General features: G+C 41.8%; 1 protein-coding gene across 1 annotated transcript in view; it reads left to right on the forward strand.

The window, feature by feature from the left end:
- LOC124622495 (probable cytochrome P450 6a20) overlaps positions 1-24,356 on the forward strand; it is a 100,698-nt gene that overhangs the window by 73,195 nt on the left and 3,147 nt on the right. The window contains exons 6-7 of the mRNA XM_047148208.1: positions 8,976-9,197; positions 20,603-20,863. Coding sequence (XP_047004164.1) covers positions 8,976-9,197; positions 20,603-20,863 — 483 coding nt within the window. The remainder of the gene's footprint in view (positions 1-8,975; positions 9,198-20,602; positions 20,864-24,356) is intronic.

Below are 24,356 nucleotides of genomic sequence, written 5' to 3' on the forward strand. Positions count from 1 at the left end.
GAATATATATCTGACAGGAAGTGCAGATGCACCTCACCGTTGAAGAGTAATATGTTGTACCTAGAGGTGACCAATAATTGAGGCGTTGAGATCAAAAAGGGGATATGCCACTCAATTGATGTTCTAAGATATAATGAAAAAAACGGTATAATTATGAATAGCCTTACTCCCAAACCTTATAGTTAGTCCCACAGAATCGTGAGGAAGAATGCAATGTTATACTAACAATCTGTAATCATAGGATGAAGGCAACTAATAGAAAATGGTAATAGAAAATGACTGACATATCGCCTTTTTTATTTCAACAACAGTCGTTGCCCTGAAATATTGACTTAAGCGACGCAGTCTCTCCATTCGGCGTTTTGATATGCCATGGAGTGCAATAAAAGCTTTCTTACATACCATTGTTTCCTCGAAGCCAACTTTCACCTGCAGATACAAGTGAATTAGTATCATAAAACAGAAATCTACATAATCGTAATACTGTAACCATATTAAATATTTGCCTTAACTATTTGCCTTAAGGATTTTACAAAACGTGGGTCAAAGATGTACATAATTCGGGAAGGAAATGGTTAATAAAATAATATTACAGTTGTCATGCTGTTTGCCTTATAATAATAATTTTCTGTCGTACGATTGCTAATGGAATTTAGGCGCGGTCTCCTTGCTTTCGGAAAGAAGGGAAGAATGTGAGCACTGAAGTACCCATCCTGTCCATCTTTGTTGGGCGTATTGTTGACTGCCGTCAACAATAGTTCCTTCTCAGCAAATGAGAACTTCTCAAAACATTTACGCCGGCATCTGTAAACAGATATTAACCTATAAACTCGGCGAATAACATATTTTTGCCGTTTTCCTGTATTAAAACTAAAATATATGTTCAAACTTTGCGTCCATGAAAGGAATTTATATTCACATTTTAGTACAATTTTTCCTACACAACTTGCTTCTGTTACAGAATATAACATTATGTACAGAGAATTCAAAGAATGAACATTGTATGACTACTTACCCGCAATCTGCACCGGTTTCCCTCCTAGGACCAATGTTTCCTTTGCAGTTGGCATGCTCCATACTCTTGACCCTCATTTGTTTAATCACATTCCTCTTCCACAATTCGGAACGTCTTTTCTTCCTTCTAAATTCATACAAATCATCTTCGGACTCAGACGAGTCTGACTGTTCCATAACCGAAGCCATTTGGAAATCTCACAGCTGATTACTGCAAACCGCTACAGTGCTGCCTTCACGCCTCACGTTCTTTCGTGCAATATAGGAACTTGTCTCTGTGACAAGTCCTCTTTTTGCACGAAACGTAATTTCAGCACTGATTTTGACAGGTAAAAATCACTGAACAAATCCTGTTTTAGAGCCAACAGATGCGGAATCGTGTTAAAATAACAACTGCAGTAATAACTCATATACCCCAAAAGTGATGACAAGTCCCGTTTCTGATCTCAACGCCTGAATTCCTTCCGCATATCAAGGAAAACTGACACCGCTTACCGCTGGTTCGTGGCCAACATGTGCAGACATGCATCAGTGACGTGGAGGTTGATACCTTCTATCGTAAATCAGTATCATCCGTAAACAGAATGAATTATAAGTGAAAAAACCAAAAACAAAACTGTTGCCGTAGAGGAAAAAGTGCGTCCGTAATGAATCCCTGCCCGTGTTACAAGTGATACAGGTGTTTGACTTATCACATAATGCTGGTCTATCTTTCTGATAATGGTAGAGCTGTTGATCAGACATGCGCTTCCATATACGGCGTACGTACATTACGAATGTGATTTCTATGATCACCATTTCCCACAAACGCACCTATCTCGCTCAAACACCTAAACATTATTGAAAACTGTTTATGGCCCACTTGTCGAGCAAAGGAAACAGGAGAATAGGGTGGGAGAGTACATGTCAATGTACATGTCAATGTACACCCCGTCACTTGCCATTAGCGTCTACATCTACATGACTACTCTGCAATTCACACTTAAGAGCTTGTCATAGTGTTCATCAGATCACATGCAAACTATTACTCTACTGATCCACTTTCGTTGCATAATCAGTACTGTGACGAGTTTTATACTGTCTCCAACGATTTCCTTTCCTGTGTCAGTACCTTCATCTCAAAGCAGCATATGCATCCATCTCCAATGCTTTGTTGGATTTATTCCAATCCTTGTCTTCTCCTTCAACTGCTTCCCCTGTCACTCTCTCTGTACTATGAATATTATTCGCAGATTTTAACATATGCCGAATCATCCTGTTACTTCCCGTAATTAGTGTTTTGCATATACACCTTTATCTGTCTGTTCTGGGGAGAATCTTCAGATTTACTATTAAACCACCTAATTTTCAGTGTGCTTCTGTAAGACCACCCCCAGACACTTCGACCCGCTTCATTTTGGGGTTTCCTTCAACATGCAAAATCATTTGATTTGTTTCCTATTCGAATTATGAACCCTCGTCTACCACACATTCTATGGAAGCAATCAGACAATAAGGGACAACGGAGCGAAGCGATTGCAATAATAGGAAACAGTGAACCTCAGCGTGTCGTCCCATTGGAAGATAATGAATAGAGTGCTGAATAACATGAATAGAACTGCCTGTGATTTGGAAATCACATAGTCCCAATCTTCATTAGCTCTTACTTGTTCTTTATCTTCTGAACAATCGCCTTCTGCAATTTGACCCATTTTTCAGAATCGTACTACGTGTTAGTACATTCATAGACACAGACTTTCAAACACTCCCTTACTTACAGTTATGATGCTTCGATGAACTGTTTGGATGAGGATGTTATCCACTGTGGCTTGTAAAATCATTTTTACGTACAAATGGCCATTTTAGAACTAAAGGTCAATCCCCAAACTCGCACAAGGCATTCATACGTACAGTACATTGGAGTTATGTAAAATGCTCGCTTGAGAATGACATAAAGGTTTAATCTGACCAATCACAGTTACATGGTAAGGCAATATTAACGATAGAAATTGAAGCAACTGGAAGTATACAGTACTAGAAGTCAAAACGTATCATGGGCCTGCAAATGAACATTGAGAGATAGTTGGCTTCATTGTTTGTAAGCTCTTCCTAGTTACAAAACTGGTAGCGTTGTCGAAAAGTTAGTGCGTACTTTGGCAGAAGCACAGTTGCGTCATCTTCCAGGATTACTTGAGGATGTATCCTTTGAGCAATGTCAGGGCGTGTGGCACGTTCGTGATAGAGCATTAGCAAATTGTATTGCTACTCTGAGACAAAATAAAGAAGAACTGGACCAACAAACCGTAAATGTTCATCAAGAATTTATAAATCACGTAAAGGTGTTCGAAATAATTCGATACCAAATACGAATAAAGTAGTGCATTCAGCTGCAAGATCGACACATTGAACACATCCTTTAATACGTTTGTGTTGGGTACGACTTCGTACAGAGAGGTGGGGCAACTGTCGTTGTAGGAAAAACAAAATGGTTCAAATGGCGCTGAGCACTATGGGACTCAACATATTAGGTCATAAGTCCCCTAGAACTTAGAACTACTTAGACCTAACTAACCTAAGGACATCACACACACCCATGCCCGAGGCAGGATTCGAACCTGCGACCGTAGCAGTCCCGCGGTTCCGGACTGCAGCGCGTTGTAGGAAAGCTGGACAGGAGCAGAAATGGTTAGCAAATACTGTAAGTTAAAGCAACAAACAGAAGAGTTACATAACTGACCTAGTAGACAGTGTCGGAAGTTCCATGCGGCTTTTCGCGGATGATGCTGTAGTATACAGAGAAGTTGCAGCATTAGAAAATTGCAGCGAAATGCAGGAAGATCTGCAGCGGATAGGCACTTGGTGCAGGGAGTGGCAACTGACCCTTAACATAGACAAATACAATGTATTGCGAATAAATAGGAAGAGGAATCCTTTATTGCATGATTATATGATAGCGGAACAAACAATGATAGCAGTTACTTCTGTAAAATATCTGGGAGTATGCGTACGGAACGATTTGAAGTGGAATGATCATATAAAATTAATTGTTGGTAAGGCGGGTGCCAGGTTGAGATTCATTAGGAGAGTCCTTAGAAAACGTAGTCCATCAACAAAGGAGTTGGCTTACAAAACACTCGTTTGACCTATACTTGAGTATTGGTCATCAGTGTGGGATCCGTACCAGATCGGGTTGACAGAAGAGATAGAGAAGATCCAAAGAAGAGCGGCGCGTTTCGTCACAGGGTTATTTGGTAAGCGTGATAGCGTTACGGAGATGTTTAGCAAACTCAAGTGGCAGACTCTGCAAGAGAGGCGCTCTGCATCGCCGTGTAGCTTGCTGTCCAGGTTTCGAGAGGGTGCGTTTCTGGATGAGGTATCGAATATGTTGCTTCCCCCTACGTATACCTCCCGAGGAGATCACGAATGTCAAATTAGAGAGATTCGTGCGCGCAAGGAGGCTTTCCGGCAGTCGTTCTCCCCCCGAACCATACGCGACTGGAACGGGAAAGGGAGGTAATGACAGTGGCAGGTAAAGTGCCCTCAGCCACACACCGTTGGGTGGCTTGCGGAGCATAAATGTAGATGTAGATGTAGAACTTTTATTTCTCCAAGAACACGAAGACTCGATACAACTAAGGCAGCAAGAAACAGATTCCAGCTACCGGTGCTAGCTAGGATGAGGCTCGCTATACTGAACACAAACGATGCGATAAGGCCACAGGCGCGAGTGGGGTGAGCAGCTGCCGCCGGCAGTCCTACAGTGCGGTGGCAAAGTGCGCTCGTAGTCCAGAGCCGCTGGAGCCACGCCTCAGTGGGTGTACACCACTGGGACCGCCAGATCCCGTGCGACTGCCGTCGCCGTCTGACGGAAACTTGCCATTTCGTTGCCAACTGTGGAACGCCTGTAAGGTGGTATTGATATGTGAGCGTACTGTAGTCGGAACATATAACTCTAATACATAAGCTTGAAAGAAATGTCGAACAAGAAACATCTAACTTGTCCAACCCATTCACTATCAAAGAGTTGGAAGACGCCATAAAAAGAGTAAACAGGCAAGGCAGCCGGACTGGATGATACGCGTATGGAGCAGATTCGTCACTTTGGAAACCTTACCAAGCAATGGATTCTACAGCTATTCAACAACTGCCTGGAACGATGCCAAATCCCTAAAATCTGCAGGAAGACCAAAGTTGTTGCTGTTCTGAAACCTCGAAAGCAGCCAATAGACGCAAAGAACTTCAGGCCAATATCACTTCTGTGCCATCTTTACAAGGTTTTCGAATGACTGTTATTTAACCGCATAACACTACTGGTCGAACCTCTTCTCATCCTAGAGCAAGATGGATTTAGGGCAGGAAAGAACTGCTGTACACAGACCTTTAACCTGACACAGCACATAGAAGATGGTTTACAGCTCGGAAATATCACTGGAGTGGCCTTTGTCGTTCTCTCTTCAGCCGATGACACTGTACAACGTCAAATCATCCTAAGGAAGATTTACGACCTTACCATGGACTTCAGGCTTACGCAAATCGTTGCCACCTGTAGTAACCGAAACCAACCGCTGGAACGCCTTGGGCTGCGGATCGGAGCCGCCAGGTGGGGAAGCCGCCGGCGGTGGAGCACGCACCACCGGGTAAACAAAAGGACGAGTCGGACGACAGACCAACGACAACTGACTATGACCAACACAACAAGGAAGAAATAAACAACGGAGGCTTGTAGAAACCACAACACCAAACACCAACAGTAAATCCACTCGGAACCAGAGCCAGGCAAATGTCAGCAACGAGCAACGACCAGAACGCAGTACAGTTGAAATAGAGACGCAATCCAGAGCGAGTACCAGACTGACTGGACTAGGTTTTTTTTCCTTTATTGTGATTTTAAAACCCGTAGAACAGGTAGGCTGGTAGCAGCACAATACGCCGCCCTTCAGCCAAAGATAGTACAATGATAAAAAAAGAGAAGACACATGAGTTGGAACAAAACGGCGGGGAACAGTAGACACATGAAGATAAAAAAACATGGAGCCGTTCACACTCGATGACAATCCACACTACGAACTGTTGACACGAAGCACAAACACTGAAGATGTCGATGGCACTGGTGAACGATGGAGTGTGACGGTGAACACTGAACACTAAACACGACGGCACACACGAGACACTGATGGCGATGATCTCTGGCGCGCGAATGTCCACTTAGCGTGTGCGAGTCCGGGGACCTGCCAAGAGGGGAATAAGGATGAGGTGGGGGAGAGGGGAGAACAAGGATGCCAATGGCTGAGGAGATGGGGGGAGGAGGAGAGGGACAGGGGAGGGGAAGCCTGGGGGAGGAGTGGGGAGAAATGGAGGAGGGAGGGGAGAGAAGGGAGGGAGGGTGCCCAAAGGAGCAAACACAGGAAGAGGGTGGGAGGATCAAAGTTGGTAGGAGGGGTAGATGGAGGGGAGGAGGGCATAATCAGGGAGAGCTGGCAGAAGCCACCTTTGGAGAGGGTAAGGAGGGTGGAGAGATGGAGACCGGGTGGGATGTGGGAATACAGGTGCGGCAGCGGGTGGGGGTGGGAGAGAATGGGCGAGACAAGCTGGTGAGGAGTATCGAGCTTGCGGGAGGTGTACAGGATCCGTATCCTTTCAAGGAAAAGGAGGAGGTGGAACGGAATGAGATCGTACAGGATCCGCGTGGGGGAGGGGAGACAGATGCGATAGGCGAGGCGGAGAGCATGGCGTGCAAGGATTTGAAGGGATTTATAAAAGGTAGCGGGGGGCGGAGATCCAGGCCGGATGGGCGTAACAAAGGATAGGGCGGATAAGGGATTTATAGGTGTGGAGGATGGTGGAGAGGTCCAGACCCCACGTACGGCCGGAAAGGAGCTTGAGGAGACGGAGTCGGGAGCGTGCCTTGGCTTGGATTGTACGGAGATGGGGGGTCCAGGAGAGTCAACGGTAGAGGGTGACGCCAAGGTACTTAAGGGTGGGGGTGAGGGCGATAGGACGGCCATAGATGGTGAGATAGAAATCAAGGAGGCGGAAGGAAGGGGTGCTGGACTAGGGCAGAGCGGGTCCCTATATACGAAACCGGAGGGAGCGGCTATTGGCCGCGGTCTGCACGTGGTGTAGCGGTGGCGCCCTCGCTGCGCGGAAGAGCCGCCGCGGACGCGGAGCCCTCTGTGGGCTGGCCACGTCCATTTGTTCTGGCGCGTGTTCGACTTCGTCCGCGGGAGGTACTAGACCACCCTGTTGCAGAATCGACGTTTCTTTGTAGAATTTCAAGGCAGGCAGAGCAGATGGAGAATACAAAAGAATGGGCTCCCGCAAGGCAGTGTCTTAGGACCAATGCTGTTTAATATCTACACCAATGACCTACCACTTTCTCTCCACCCAGGAGGCTTCCTATATGCAGACGACCTGGAATTGGAAACTCAGGGTAAGAATTTTGAGGCAGCAGAAGAAAATCTCACTGCTGCTCTGAAGATCCTCTGAGAATATTATGAGGAAAACCATCTCAAGCCAAACCCATCAAAAACCAAAACATGTGCTTTCATCTGAAACACAGAGAAGCTTCTCGACAGCTGCATGTGAACGAATGGAAAGGAGTTGGAACACTGCAATGCTCGAGATTACCTTAGTGTTATCCTGGACCGCTCCATGACCTTCAAGGCACACTGCACCAACCTTAAAGCCAAGGTTCCATCTCGAAATTGCCTACTGCGCAAGGTGACTGGTTCTGGATGGGGTGTCCACCCCCAGACAGTAAGAACAACTGCCCCGGCACTCTGCTACTCCATTGCCGAATATCCCGCTCCAGTGTGGTACAATTCTGCACATGCAAAAAAAGTGGACCCCGCCCTGAATGAAACCTGCAGGCTGATCACAGGCTGTCTCAAGCCAATGCCAATACAGAAGCTGTATACACTTGCAGGTATAGCCCAACCCGATATTGGACGCAAGATAGCTGCTAGCAACGAGGGGCAAAAGGTCTGCAATAACCCAGCCCACCCCTTGCACGAACATCAGCCGCTACCACCTCGACTGAAGTCCAGTAAGAACTTTCTACGGTCTTCTGTTCCAATTGACACAGACAAAAGTATAGCCAGGGTTTAACTGTGGAAAAAAAAGACATCCTTTCCATCCAGAGCGAGACGTAATTGAAGAAACTCTGCCGCCTGGTCACCAAGAAGGATGGTGCACATGGAATTCCTTGAACAGACTGCGCTGCGGCGATGCAAGAGCGAAGGACAACTTGAAGAAATGGGGCATCGCACAAGGCGGAGACACATTGTATGCGTGTGGAGATGAACAAACTACAAGCCATCTCCTGCCCATACTCTTGTACAGGACTGAAACTAGCCTTGGCTTATAGCAACGCAGTGTGTGTTGCCAAATAGGCCTACTGGACACAACTAGTGTAAATGTGTTTATTATGTAAAAACTGATTTCTTATTCCTGTGCATACTATGTAAATATTGATTTCTTACTATTGTGTGTATTATGTAAATATTGATTTCTTCCTCTTTTTTCCCTATGTGTTCATTTTATTACGTTTATATGTCTTTGAATTACTCAAGTATACAAATATGCATATTTTTAAGTCCGCACAGTCTATGTCCTGGTACTTCTGACACTCTATTATGCGAAAGTAGGACTTCCTTCAAAATTCAGTAATAACAACTTACCTTTACCAAACTGTGCAGTAGATTTTTCTAAGCCTTGCCAATTTCCTGACTAGGGCTGTGTTTGCAAACAATGAAGATAGGTAACCACAAATTCGCGATTACTTCGCAGACTTTTCGGTTACAGACCCTTGGTTACAAAGTAGATTTTGCATCTAGTATATTGTGCCTTTGTCTTTTTGCGTCTTCAATTTTGATATGCTCTATGCAACCAAAGAAGTTTACTAATCACAGCAGAAAGTTACTTCATGCTTGTACGTTGGGAAACTAATGTGTCACGTAGCTCACGATTTCATGCCATTGCAGTCTTCACGGATCTGGACATAGCGGCACAAGTAATGACTTTCATGACGGACGGCGTGCACACCAGCTCCACGGCCATGTCGTTCGTGCTGTACGAGTTGGCGCACCATCCAGAAGTGCAGCAGCGCCTGCGGCAGGAGCTGCAGGAAGCTCTGAGAAAGCATGGAGGGCAGCTCGGCTACGAGGTCGTCCAAGAGGCCACTTACCTGGACATGGTCATCTCAGGTCAGTGCCTCCCTTACCTTGGTTCTACACTTATCAATTTTGTCTTCACAAAGTATACGTAGGGGCATATTCAGAGTGTTCCGAATTTAGTATGTAAAAATTATGTAAATTTCAGAGCCCAGATGGTAGAGCACTTGCCCGCGAAAGGGAAAGGTCCCGAGTTCGAGTCTCGGTCCGGCACACAGTTTTAATCTGCCAGGAAGTTTCATATCAGCGCACACTCCATTCTGGTAATGAGTAGTTTGTTTTTTATTGACGTGAACGGTTTAATCTTGTATAAAATTTTCGGTCATAGAGAATGTTTAAAAGGATGAACAGTAGTCTACAGAAAATGAAGGACGCTTATCGATGAATCTTCTCTCCAAATCAAACAGCATCTTCTCAAATTCTGCTGTGCGGTCAATTCTTTATCAAGAAACTTGACCAGTTTTCTGTGGCTTGAGTGACTCACAAGGAACCCCTTGAGTGTAAGGTCGCATGTTCAGTCCTTAGTAGGGCTCATTTAAAAGTGTCTAGTTAACAACTATGACAGGAAAATTGTAAGCTGCCAATGACTCAGCATTTTGATAGGTAGGCGACAGAAAATGAGTGTCCGGGAAGTGCAGAGATCGACCTTATGTGAGATGTATGTGTCACATTTCACAAAACGGACATCGTCTATATTCAAGATGTGTTCAAAACAAACCATTAGCTTCCACCATGAACACCCAATAAAAAATTGCGGGGCACTGTGATTACAAAGGTTCGCACCACCAAGATCGATAGCGCACTCCATGGGAGGTACAAACTGTACATGAAGTACGGCTAGGTATACACTCTTAAAGAATGCACATAGAATCATTTTGGTGTAACGCGGTGATAAGAACTGCGTTAAGGCATTGATGTTAGTTGATTTTATACAACTCTCTTGGTACCTCTAATTTCCAGGGTTCCTTTCATATTAATTTTCTCTTCAAATCTCGACCGGTCGGAGTTGGAAAAACATTCCATACTGAAGGATGGGATAAGTTTGTTTATCTCATCGACAAATTTTCGGGCCTATTCCTAAGTTTCTGCGCATCAAGTTGCCCATTTGTTTGAAATTTCTTTATCTCATGTCTTACAATTCTGTAGCACTGTATGAAGTTATGCAACCATCCACTTTCTTTCTTTTTCGGGCCTTTGTCTCGCTCCAACGCGGGGTCGGCTTTGTTATTTGTTGTGTTAAATGGAGAGGATGACCGGATGCCCATCCTGCCGCCACTCTGAACCCTCCCTGGGACGGAAGTAGTGTACCCCAGCTGTCTGCGTCTAGTGTAAGTCATGAAATAGTGCGAACGTTTCGAAATGTCTGTGAGTCGTGTAACGGAGGCGGAACTTGGGGACTAGCTCGGTATTCACCTAGCGGGATGTGGAAAATCGCCTAAATACCACATGCAGGCTGGCTGGCATACCGGCCCTCGTCGTTAATCCGCCGGGCGGATTCGATCCGGGGCCGGCGCGCTGCCGGAGTCCAGGAAGCAGCGCAACGCTCTTGGCTACCCTGGCGGGTCTTATGAAACCATCCACTATGTCCCTTAAACTCACTTTAGTTTATGTCGCGCACATTTTGCTGCACTTAACGTTGTAAGTCACTATCATGCACATCCTGTAAATTCTATCGAGCATCCTCGAAATGCGCAAAAACCAGTTCTTGTAACAAGTCCGCCTCGTCCTGTCCTGAATATCCATAGCTTTTCTTAGGCATTACACGGTTATACTGCTGCGAACTTATTCGAAATCTGTTCGTAATTTTAATTTACTATGTTGCGGATGATCTTCCACGTATGTAATTACGTTTAGTATCCGATCCTTTGACAACAATTGCCCTTTACCACGTTTCACTGGAGACGGGATTTGAGGCTCCCTGCGTGGAATCGTTGATGAACTGGGCTCGATACCTTTGTCAGTATCACTTTCACCTGTTAAGCACGTATCGTCATCATTGTACTCCTCATGTACACTCTCCGCACAGTCGAGCGTGTACGAAACCATACATGTCACCGGATGATCTTGCAGGAACGTCCATATTTCATCTGCCACTTCTTTCTCACTCTGCGAAATTCCCTTCTGACGAAGCGTCAACTTTGGCAACTGTTCATGTAGATGTAATGCAATATTTGCTTTGTTTACTGTTGTCACTGCTCTGCTTTGTATCGACGCCACTACTAGCACTGTTGTGACTTACTCGTCGACTAAGCAGTTCAACTAAGCTCCTTAGCCTCATGCTGCGCTCACCGTTAGCTGCCTCCAGTGCCGCTCCCTGTTGTCATCAGCAGCCAATATTGTGGTTGCGTAGTAGACAATACGTGGGGCGTCGAATGCCATAAAAATCATCGGCCTTTTCGACCTCGCACTCATGTGATTGCTTGTCAGTGTCACGTAAGTTTCCTCTTTTTAAAATGGACTCCTGTCTAACACAATCAGATAAAGTTAGTGAACTGATTATAGATGTTGACTCTGAAATTATTGGTATATCAGAGCACCACTTAAGTAATTTGACAGTTCAGAGACTTCCTTTACCAGGATACAGATTAGCTGGCTGTTTCTCAAGGAGTTCCTTGCGGGGTGGGGGAGTGGTTATGTACGTAAAAAACAGTATTTCATTTGAGTAAATAGACGTATCACGACACTGCACTGAACAGATATTTGAATGTTTTGCTGGGCAGTTGAATTTAGTGAAACTAAACTTCTATTGTTGTTGTTTCTAAGTCCCCTAACTCCGATTTTAGAGCATTTCTGCTCAAGCTAGAGAGGGTTCTTGATGCACTTTGTAGGAAGTACCAGAAACTAATGATATGTGGTGACTTCAATACAAATTTTGTATATGATGGTGCAAGAAGAAGGACGTTGGTAAATCTCCTAAATTCATATGATCTGATGCAGACCGTGTTTTTTCCAACTAGGGTGCAGGGGAACAGTAGCACAGCCACAGACTACTTCTATTCATTCTTCATTACTAGATGGGCATTCTGTTTACGACCATCATGCACAAATTTTAACACTAAAAGGCTTTTGTACTCAAACCAATGCCATATTTAATTACAAAATACAGGGAGCGAAAGGCTATTCACAATTTGTACAGAAACCAGATGGCAGTTATAAGAGGCGAGAGGCATGAAAGGGAAGCAGTGGTTCGGAAGGGCGTGAGACAGAGTTGTAGCCAATCCCCGATGTTATTCAATCTGTATATTGAACAAGCAGTAAATGAAACAAAAGAAAAATTTGGAGTAGGAATTAAAAGCCATGGAGAAGAAATAAAAACTTAGAGGTTCGCCGATGACATTGTAATTCTGTCAGAGACAGCAAAGGACTTGGAGGAGCAGCTGAACGGAATGGACAGTGTCTTGAAAGGAGGATATAAGATGAACATCAACAAAAGCAAAACGAGGATAATGGAATGTAGTCGATATAAACCGGGCGATGCTGCGAGAATTAGAGTAGGAAATGAGACGCTTAAAGTAGTAAATGAGTTTTGCTATTTGGGGAGGAAAATAACTGATGATGGTCGAAGTAGAGAGGGTATAAAATGTAGATTGGCAATGGCAAGGAACGCGTTCCTGGAGAAAAGAAATTCGTTAACATCGAGTATAGATTTAAGTGTCAGGAAGTCCTTTCTGAAAGTATCTGTATGGAGTGTAGCCATGTATCGAAGTGAAACATAGACGATAAATAGTTTAGACAAGAAGAGAATAGAAACGTTCGAAATGTGGTGCTACAGAAGAATGCTGAAGACTAGATGGGTAGATCACATAACTAATGAGGAGGTACTGAATAGAATTGGAGAGAAGAGAAATTTGTGGCACAACTTGACTAGAAGAAGAATCGGTTGGAAGGTCATATTCTGGGCATCAAGAGATCACCACTTTAGTATTGGAGGGCAGCGTGGAGGGTAAAAATCGTAGAGGGAGACCAAGAGATGAATACACTAAGCAGATTCAGAAGGATGTAGGTTGCAGTAGGTGCTGGGAGATGAAGAAGCTTGCACAGGATAGAGTAGCATGGAGAGCTGCATCAAACCAGTTTCTGGACTGAAGACCACAACAACAACAACATTTAATTACAAACTAAGTAGGAAAGTTAATCCAACAGCAATAGAGTGTTTTTAAACCTTGTCGAGGAACAAGAGTGGCAGGACGTAATAGTGCCGATAATATAGATGATAAATACAACGCTTTCCTTAACACATTTCTCACTCTTTAAGAGTTGTTTTCCATTAGAAAAACGGTGTACTAGCAATAATAGGCAGTCCAGGTGGCTGACTAGTGGGATAAGGATATCTTGTAGAACAAAGCGGGAATTATATCAAAATGTTAGAAGAAGTCACAGTCAAGCTACAGTACCCCATTACAAACAGTATTGTAAGGTGCTTAAAAATGTCATTAGGAAGGCAAAGAGTATGTGGTACGCAAATAGAATAGCTAATTCACAGGATAAAATTAAAACCATATGGTCAGTTGTGAAGGAAGTGTCTGGTCAGCAGTAAAAATATTTCTGTTACTGATAAATCGGATATATGTACAGTATTTAACAATCCTTTTCTGAGCATTTCCGATGAATTAAATAAAAAATTTAGTTTCTACAGGGAATCATATAACTTTCTTGGAAAATGCCTCTCCGAGATTGACGTCTGAAATACTCCTCTGTGATGCGGACAAGAGGGAGATTGAGTCAATAATTAAATCACTGAAGACTAAGGACTCTCATGGCTATGATGGAGTGTCTATCAGAATATTGTAGTAATGTGCTGCACATGTTAGCCCTGCATTTAGCCACATTTGTAATTTTTCCTTTAGGAAAGATCATTTTCCTGAGTGATTGAAGTACTCAGTAGTAAAGTCGCTTTATAAAAAGGGAGAAAGGGACAATGTAGATAATTTTAGACCTATTTCTATGACATCAGTGTTTGCAAAAGTTATTGAAAAGGCTGTGTATGTAAGGATAATTGATCATTTTATATCACACGATTTGCTATCAAATGTATAGTTCGGCTTTAGAAGTCGTTTAATAACTGAAAATGCTATATTCTCTTTTCTCTGTGAGGTGCTGGATGGGCTAAACAAAAGGTTTCGACCGCTTGGCATATTTTCTGATTTAACTAAGGCATTTGATTGCGTTGATCACAAAATATTGTTCCAGAAGTTGGATCATTACGGAATACGGGGAGTAGCTCATGGGTAACTATAAAATATTTCTGTTTGCTGAAGAGACTAGCTTGGTAGTAAAGGATGTTGTGTGAAACATTGGCTCGGTTTCAAGTAGTACAGTACATGACCTAAGTTCATGGCTTGTAGAAAATAAACTAACGCTATATCACAGTAAGACTCAGTTTTTACAGTTTCTAACACACAATTAAAATAAACTGACGTTTTAATTTCACAGTACGGGCATAAGATTAGTGAAACTGAACAGTTCAAATTTCTAGGTGTTCAGATAGTAAGCTGTCGTGGAAAGCCCACGTTCAAGGTCTTGTTCAAAGACTTAATGCTGCCATTTTTACTATTTGAACGGTATCAGAAGTGAGTGATCGTTCGACACCGAAATTAGTCTACTTTGCTTATTTTCATTTGCTTATGTCGTATGATACTATATTTTTGGGTAACTCTTCCCATTCTAAAAGGATAGTTTTGGCTCAGAAACGGGTGGTTCGGGAAATAAGTGGTGTGGGTTCACGAACCTCTCGTCGACCCCTGTTCACAAGTCTGGGTATTTTGACATTGGCATCTCAATATACATATTCCTTACTCTCGCTTCTTGTTACCAATATTAACGTATTCTCAAGAATAAGCAGCTTTCACTCGGTTAATACTCGGCAGAAATCAAACCTGCATTTGGATTGGACTTCCTTAACTCTTGTGCAAAAAGGTGTGCAGTATACTGCTGCTTCAGTTTTGAATAAGCTACCACTCGAATTAAAAAATCTTAGCAGTAATCCACACGCTTTCAAATCGAAACTGAAGAGTTTCCTTACGGGTCACTCCTCCTGTTCTGTCGAGGAGTTCCTTGAAAACTTAAGCTGAAATTAAGCTGATTCTTATTGTATTGTTGATTGCGTTTACTTAAACTTATGGGTTGACTTGGGTTCATGAACATTTATTTTTATCCGTTATTACTTTTACGTTGTAATTTCATGTACTGGCACTTTCCATGACCTTGGAGATTTGCTCCTCAATTTGGTCCTACGGAACTTGACGTGTAAATAAAATAAAATAAAACGTCAACTGGAAACAGCTGACGATGGTCTGAACCAGTAATTTCCATTTGGTATTTTATGTAATAGTAATTTGAATGATCTCAATGACAAGATTTATAGACATTTTGTCAAAAATGATTGCATATGGCGAAATTTCTGTGGAGATGTAAACTATCCACATGATCTTTGAATCGATAACAAAATAAATCCGAGTAAGCTGTTTGTGACTCGAATATAGTCTACACGTCCATCTAGTTCTGTCATGTATTTTTCTGCAGTATTATTAGGTGGATAGTGAAATTTAAATTCGTTTTTTCATATTCAGTTTCAATCAAAGGGTTATACGTTTTGACACATAAGTGATCCACAATCTTGATCCAATAGCTTCCCACGTGAACAAAATAATTTTTCTATTTTTGATATAAGTTTAATTATTTGCTTTTTTAATTGAATACACTATGACATTCTTTGTGAATAAATCCACTACGTGAAATATAAAGTTGTATCCTCGTTTCGAACTTTAAAGTGGACCATAGACGTCAGTGATAACTAGGTTAGTCGTTTTTTTCGGGAATTATATTTTGCATAATAAGGCTGGCAACTCCTATTACATATCTTTTCCCTTCGACATTTGTTTTGTTACCTCTTTGTCATATTGTAAACCTATAAATTTTATTTAAATTTATACAAACACTGTTACACACCATAACGACCATAACTTTTATGAGTCTAAGCTACGATTTTATCAAGAATTTTATCTGTATTTCAGTCTCCACCATTGGCAATTGTGAGTGCATCAGCAACTACACTTTTCAAAAATTTTTACAGATTAATTTCATAATATAGTTGTTGAAGAAAAGCGATCCACATGATTAATCGTCGGTTATCTAATCTACGTCCTTGAAAATAGCTTAATGCGTTTTGATCATAATAAACTATAGTTTTATGTCGTATTAAATAGCTTTTAAACATAATGAAGGCCCAGTGTGCAGAAAGGAACACTCTAAATCCGAATATACCCTGCCATGCTTTAACAGCTGCTAGCAAAAGGAATAGACTGATGTATACTTTCATCATTTATGACTTTTCCTTAAATTTAAGAAGCTCCCAAACCATAATCGCTAGAGACTCAAGATTCGAAAGGTGACAGTGTTAGGTAAGGTCTAAATAACGTCCGTTACACGAGGCTTGCTTTACGAATTCAAAAGTCGCTTAACATTTTGGATCCTACATCCATGTAACATATTTCTATAAAAGATGATATAAATAAGTTCATTCATACACTATCCACTTATATGTTTTCTATAAAATCAATTAATGGAAGGTATTGTAATTGTTTTCTCTTCCAACGTTCTGAAAATTCATTAACTGCTTCTATTTTTATCCGTATCAGTCTTGGTAAAGTACAGTTCTAAAAATTTTAACTCACTCAAGGCCAATTTACATTTCTCTTCCATTCCTTAACTTACCACAAATCTTTCTCCTGAAAGAATTGTGCTCCTCTCAATACTCATTAGATACTGTATGTGAGCTCAATAAATAGGTAACTTTGATTTCAATTCCTGCCCAAATACACAGTCTAAGGCGTTGACAAATTCTGATACTGACACACAAGCAAAGGGAAACACACTGTATTGACAACATTTACCATAATAATAAAAAAAAACATTATCTTGATTCAGGAATCAGGTAGTTGATGAAAAGCAATTGTTATAGGCTTGATATCAATGTAATTCACGTAAATTCATGTAATAACTCATCTATATTCATCATTAAACATATGTGTGTATTCATTCATACATCTTTATATATGACTAATTTGATACTGACACGACATTTTGCAACAATTACTGAAGAAGTATTATCTCCCTTCTGCTTCTGTCAATGATCCCAGTTCTTTCCCTTTTTCGAAAGTCTTATCCAACAGCAGGCTTCCTGCAGTTTGAACATTACACTGCCGAAGGACTGAGTTCAATGGCACCAAAATACAATGAATGCATACTGAGAGGTTATAGTGTTAGTGATTCATTTGTCACAGTCATCGGCAATCAGATGAGGTTCTGGAGGCCTGTCTGTCCGCCCTCTGTTTTTACTCTGCAAGCAGTAACTGTGCTGAATTTAGTGGTAACAGTGCTTGCAACACTCATTTTAGTGTACAATCATGCCCCGCCGGAGAGTATGTAATGCCATTGAGAAAGTTCAGCAATTTGAACGGAGTCGCATTACAGACCCGAGAGAAGTTGGACGGACGTGTCGACAGGTTGGTGCACAATTGGGTACAATGTATAGGTGGTGTGTGACTGCTTTCTGCAGTGATCTGTGGAACATTCCCACACCCATAGACCAGGTTCCGAACATCCGTGTAGTACAGACACATGTCAAGATCGATGCATTCTGAGAGCACCAGAGTCAGACCGAATATCATCCAGTGAAGAAATCTGGGCACATATTATATCTGATGTGTCATTAAGGACCATTGGAAACCGCCTGCTTGCAGCAGGACGAAGATCATATGTACCTCTGACCAGACTAACACTGACACTATGACACTGTCAAGCACCGCCACTCTGATGTTGTGAAATGGAATGTCACTCTTTTCTCTTCAGTGATGAGAGAGGATCCGTTTGTATGATAGTGATGACCATACACATGTAGTAAAAGCCTATTTGGGAGTGCATTTGCCCACGTTAGAAAACCGAACCCCATGGTCCCATATGGCGTTTCTACAAGGTAAAGTAACCAGTGTCCATTACATTGCATACGGTATTATCCTCGTGCTGCTGCCATTTCTTCGACAGAAAGATGATGCAATTTTTCATACGGAAAATGCACGTCCACATACGGATACTCCGACGCAGTATGCCCAGCACTGTGTACAACTACCTCCCTATTAACAAGATCACCAGCTCTCTCGTCTATTGAACACATATGTGGTGTGGAGAAGGGGAAACTCACTCGTCCTCCAGAGCCTACAAGAACGACTGCCGAACCGCAACAAAAGGTTCAAGGTGCTTGCGAAAATCTCTCGCAGGATGCCATTCGGCACCTGTACGATCATTTGCAGGCCAGAATACACGCTTGCACCCCTGAGGGGTGCGCTGTGTATTGATGCGACTGTTTGAGTACTCTTTACCGTAACATGTATGTTGCATTTGGTCTGAATTTGCTAACGTGTACTACTACAATGATGAACTACCTGTCACATCACTTGTCAATAAAATGGCAACTTTTGAGGCTATTGCACCTTTTTCTGGCAGTGCTTTATATAAAATTAACACACTGAAAAAATTTTGAGTATCCTCAAACACCATGAAATGCATCTACATAATGCCACAACAAGGTTGTTAAACTATTTACCGAGGCATCACTTAGCCTCACCCCTATTTCTTACCCTTTATTTTTTATGAACTTCATAAGATCTTTTTCTTCACTAATCAGTTCTTCACCGTCCTCTTCAATGCTATCTCTATCCTCTCAAAAGATTAATCCGCTATTTACCCATAAACTTGAACGTTGTTATTCTTTCAAAAATTTTGTGTATGAGGCATGAATCTGTCGATCTGCATCATAGAAAATTTGTTGTTTCCAGTCTTAAAGTGCATTCGCTTTATGTAACCGATCTATTCCCGATATGGACTGTTCAGTTAAATTAAGAATTACAAGACAAATGTGACTATACATTACACCTTCGATTCGAAACGTTAATAATACTTGCCTTTTAAATTGCTGAGTTTTCCAGTGGCTCAATTTGTTTTTACTGCTATTACAGGCATTCAGTTACAGTTTTCATTGTGTTTTGTTTCATCACTTCTAAGATCCGAGAATTCTGGCTCCCTGTGTCTACCAAAGATCTCTCTTACCAGCTTTTAATCTTCACGTTCAGAAAGGGCTTCCCATATCTCGATAAGTTCCTATACCAGTGTTTTTGTTTAACAGGTAAGTTTAAGTTCGATCAGAATTGATATACGAGTGGAGTGATTGTAATACAGTAGATTCAATCCTAACATCGTGACAACATTTTTACCCTTTTATTTTATTTTTTGATCTTCTGACGAATCACTTGCTCTTCAAATTACACTGGTTTGCAAATAAGTATGGAGGCTTACTTTACAATGAGCCTTGTCAGTATTAACACCTAAGTAAAAAAAAATCGTCCAGATATTTTTTATTACACTACAAATTTTTGCAATAATAAGTTTCTTCTCTGTTTCTGTACTCAAATTTTTCAATTCTACTTTCAGTTTATTACAAACAGAAACCAAGATTCAACAATGCTTTGTTTCTTATTATATATTTGTCGTCCATATGTGCATGTTTTATATGAAAAGCTATAAAAATCACATTTAGTGGGTATTATTTGTGAACTGCACGAGGAGAAACCACGAATATATGTTATGTTCATCTAAAACAAAATATTAAACTTATTGTATCTGGCAAATATTTACCCTTCGAGATATATTTCCACAGAAATTAATGTCACTGCATTAGCGTTTTTGAATTTACAAATATGTTTTAAACAATCACATCCTAACGTGGGATGAGGGAGTGATAAAACAGCAAATGAAAAAAAAAGCTTCGTCGTCTACCAAGTTTTGGTTCCCTTGAGACAGAGCCAGACTTTTTTTAGAAAATGCATAACGCTGTGCCGTCTGTAATAATGTCATTTTATTTATCTACCGGTTTCGCTTATGAACCATCATCAACGGCAGCAAAATCAATACAGATGCAGTTGATGATGATTAAGTACCGAAACCAGGACAAAATAATACAACATTATTGCAGACAGCACAATATTATGCATTTTCTAAAATTTGTACATGCTGTTGACCATCACCTAAGCAAGATGTACAAATCTAGATGCCACAGCGGAGTTCAGTACACTACACATTGTGTTACAGTTTTCTATGTAGCAGTGTTCAGACACTGTTTAGAAGTGTGTACCGCGCACCTCAGGTCTACGAAACCGATCCGTTGCAACTAGTCCCATGTTTCTACACATTGACCTCGCAGCTGGTTGTCTATGTTGGCAATGTTGCTCAGTATTATCCAAAATTTTACTAAGCTCCCTAGACATAGTTTCTTCCCGCTGTCTGTCTGACACAGCCATTGTGTCCAGTCTCAAATATCGCCTGTAAAGTCAAGTCGCGGTGTTTGATTGTGGCGTCACATTCAAACATACACCTGCCATGTGCAGAGACCCTGCGGCTGATCCCGCCTGGATTCGACCTGAAGAAGACGTGCACGGCGGCCTACCCCTTGACGACGCCTGCCGGCCGCTCTTTGACGTTGCAGCCAGGCACCACTGTGGTCGTCTCCGTCTTGGGCCTGCACCGCGACCCTCGCTACTTCCCAGAGCCCGACGTCTTCGATCCTGAACGTTTTTCCTCAGACAAGAAGGACCGACTATCCACGATAGCGTTCACACCTTTCGGAATGGGGCCACGCTCCTGTTTGGGTGAGTTTCTAGACTGAGTGCTGTGTTTTTAAAAGGTAAGTTCAGTGAGTCGTCATTTGTCTTGATATATGCTACTTATGGTATGGTTATAGTGATATTATTGTATTCACCCAGTACTCTTCACGTTAGACATAAATATGGGACATGGAGAGAACCCACAACCACCGAACGTAGGTAGCTTGCTTGTATGCAGCAACTGTACAGTCTCGTCACAGAGCCAGATAGAGTTAGCCAATAGCAATGACAAAAATGTTGGCAATGTGGAGTGGTAACCATTTACAGTACTAACTCTTGTCTGAGATAGTTTAAAGTTCATTTGCATGGATTTGTCTTCAACTCTTGCCTGAGTCCAATGAACGACTACTACAATGACTTGTAGAATGTCCACTTGGCTCTTCTTTGGGGTGACTGTAGACACGTTTCTGATGCTGTCTTGAAGTACTGTTGATACTGAGCGGATGCTGACTGCTGAGTGGAGCAGAGCGTCTGCTTGTATCATCGTTTGGCCGATTGATGATCACTTGGGAATTATTTGTGTCTATAGTCCTTGCCATGTGGCGCCTTCTGTGGACGCTAACTTCAATACAGTGCTGCCTGAGCTGTTGGCAGTTAGGCGCTCTTTTGTGTACAGCTGTGTTCCTGTCTTCTCGAGGACACAGCAGATACAATGAATTTTTGTGGTCTCTCGTTGTTAGGCAACTGTTTCTCATTAGACGTTACAAATTCCAATAATTGCTACAGGTTTTTTATTCAAGTGCCTTTTAAGCTTTCACTTTCTTTTTAATTGGGACTTTCAGTTGATGTTTAAAAAACTGAAAACGTTGAACTTCAGAAGATAATCGAAAGCAACAATATTAAAAAATTGGTTTTTGCGTGAAGTTAGTCTCCAATTTCACTCTATTTCTACAACAGCATCTTTACTTGTTGAACGCTTGCGTTCGTGCCCACCATACGTATCAAATAAAGAAATAGACAAATAATAATCAATAATAATAGTAATATAATTATGGATTTAGGGCCCTTTGATAATGAACAGCCCACCGGTGCGTTCATTTTTCTGCTTTGAATTTTATTTTGACTTCCTTTAATTTTAATTTCTGATTCTACTCATTAAGAAAAATTTCAAAATAAAAGAGAAATTATAAAAATTCCTAAAAAACAGAGAATGTGAACTCTGGAGATGGATTTTGTCCGCAGTCGTTTTGAGACAGGTTGATAATTTACTCAAAATCGCGGTAACCGTTCAAAATTCTTCAAGGTTTCCTCGTCGAGGCGCAGGAACACCGTAATGACTGACTTTCTGACGGCTGGAACTGATCCGGAACGTGAAATCTCTTCTGGCAAAAGACCGCACCACTTCCCTACGTCGCAATAGCTAGGCTTTTGGTATCTGGCACTACACATAATTAACAGTGCCCTACGTTTTGGAGTCAGAAGCTTATTTGAAGGTGGCGCCTTCGAAGCCATAAAATGTTTGAGTGCCACCATCTCCAGACGATTCAGTTTGAACTTCGATACAGATCCATGAAAGCAGTTTCATCTCCGTCGTGCACGCGTTTTGCTACAGGCACTTCCCACCCTGCAGTTAGTAACTTTAACTTTTCATCACCCTGAACAAAAGATATTAATGGTGCTCATGTACGCACTCTAACTGAGTTCGTTCAGCTGAGCAAGGTGGTGTAGTGGTCAGCACACTCGACTCGCATTCTGGAATACAACGGATCAGGTTCACGTCTAATAATACTGATTTAGGTTTCCTGGGATTTCCATAAATAGCTCCAAGCAAATGCCGAGATGGTTCCTTTGAAAGGGCACGATCGATTTCCTTTGCCATTCTCGAAACAATCCGAGTTTGTGCTCCATGTCTTAAGGCCTTGAAGTCAATGGGATCTTAAACCATAATCTTCATTTCTTCTTTCCTTCGTTCACTCATTGAGTACAATCGTCGTATGCTACATGCACAAACTGACTGTGTTAGATAGCCATTTGCTAAGATTTTACTATGGCCAGCTGCTTTGTTTCCTTAATCGTCATCATTTTTCTCACATGTTATTTGAGAGTGGAATATAGTCTAAAAATGGTTCTATGTCCTCTCTGCCACAGACTTGATCGATAATTTCACAGTAATTATGTAGATGTAGAGCACGGGAATAGGTGGAAATCAGTCCTTTTTGGGTAGCCACCTGAATCTCGTGAACACCAACTACGCTAAGCAACCGTATTCCCACCAACCTCTGTTGCTGGACCCTGATTACGCAAACGCCTCGCTCTGCTAGACATTGACGAATTCGTCGTCTCGTCCTGTTGTGCTGTCCGCCTGCACACGCTGTGTGGAACACGCAGAGCTTGCGCACGTTGTTTTCAAGTGTCACTGCCCGCATCCTGTGACAGATGATGAACTTTTGGAACCTCAAATGTCAGTTGCTTATACATAGTTCGTTATACAGGGTGGGCCATTAATTTAGTTGTTAAAATGCATTTAGTGCAGTAATACTAAACAAATGAAAATATGAATTTATTATCAACCAGCAATACATGTGCAGTTCAATGGACCTACAAAAGATGGTCAATGCGGTTTCCGTTTAAACAAATATTACATCTTCTGAACACTAATATAAAAACTTCTCGCAGATCTTCCATTGCTATGCTATAGATTTTAAATTTCTGATTGGTTTCGTTCTTTGTAATGGTAAACATCACAAATGTTGACGGAGTAAGCCTCTTTTCTTACATGCCCCAGACTGAAAAATCCAGGGTGAGGTATCTGATTATCGTGGAAGTTATTTAGTGGTACCTTTTCTGCCAGTCCAGTCATCAAAGTTTTTATTTACAAAGTCTCTCAAAGTAACAACATAGTCAAGGTGTGTTCCATCTTGTTCCTGCTGTACCAAGGCTTAACACCTGTGGTGTCAGCAGACAACATCGTATCAGTGCTTCGAAGGTGTCCAACACACACGTGACAATTTTCCAGAAGGCAGGCAGCAGGAGGCGACCGAAACGCCACTAGAGGCTGCGGCCGCATGCGCCATGCAACGCCTGTTATATGCTATCTGAGCAAAAAATTACAAAAAATCTTTTTGACTAAATAATGTCCAAAGTCGGACTGAATCATTAATGAACTGTCGTTTCAGATCACATAAAACGCGAGCCACATCAGTGAGAGAGAAGTCTACATTGAAATTGTTAATTAAAGATTTCATACGGCAAAGTACCTTTCTCTCATGATGTAAATTAGTGCTTTGACTAGGAAGTTCTGAATTAACAGGCTTGGTTAATTACAACTTAATGATTGTGAACTTTCAAATTACGTGTGCTCCAGTTTCTGTATACTTCGTCAATATAAAACAAGCAGTTTCTATGTAGTGTATGTAAGTAATTGTTATCTCAATAAGATGGCAACAATGGCGACTGAACATGTCGTGGCCAAGCCAGTTAATTCTTATTCCAAATGTCACTGCTTATTCAATGACATGAGATATTAAAATGTAATATT

The sequence above is a fragment of the Schistocerca americana genome, chromosome 7, assembly GCF_021461395.2.
Source record: "Schistocerca americana isolate TAMUIC-IGC-003095 chromosome 7, iqSchAmer2.1, whole genome shotgun sequence".
Classification (NCBI taxonomy): Eukaryota; Metazoa; Arthropoda; class Insecta; order Orthoptera; family Acrididae; genus Schistocerca; species Schistocerca americana.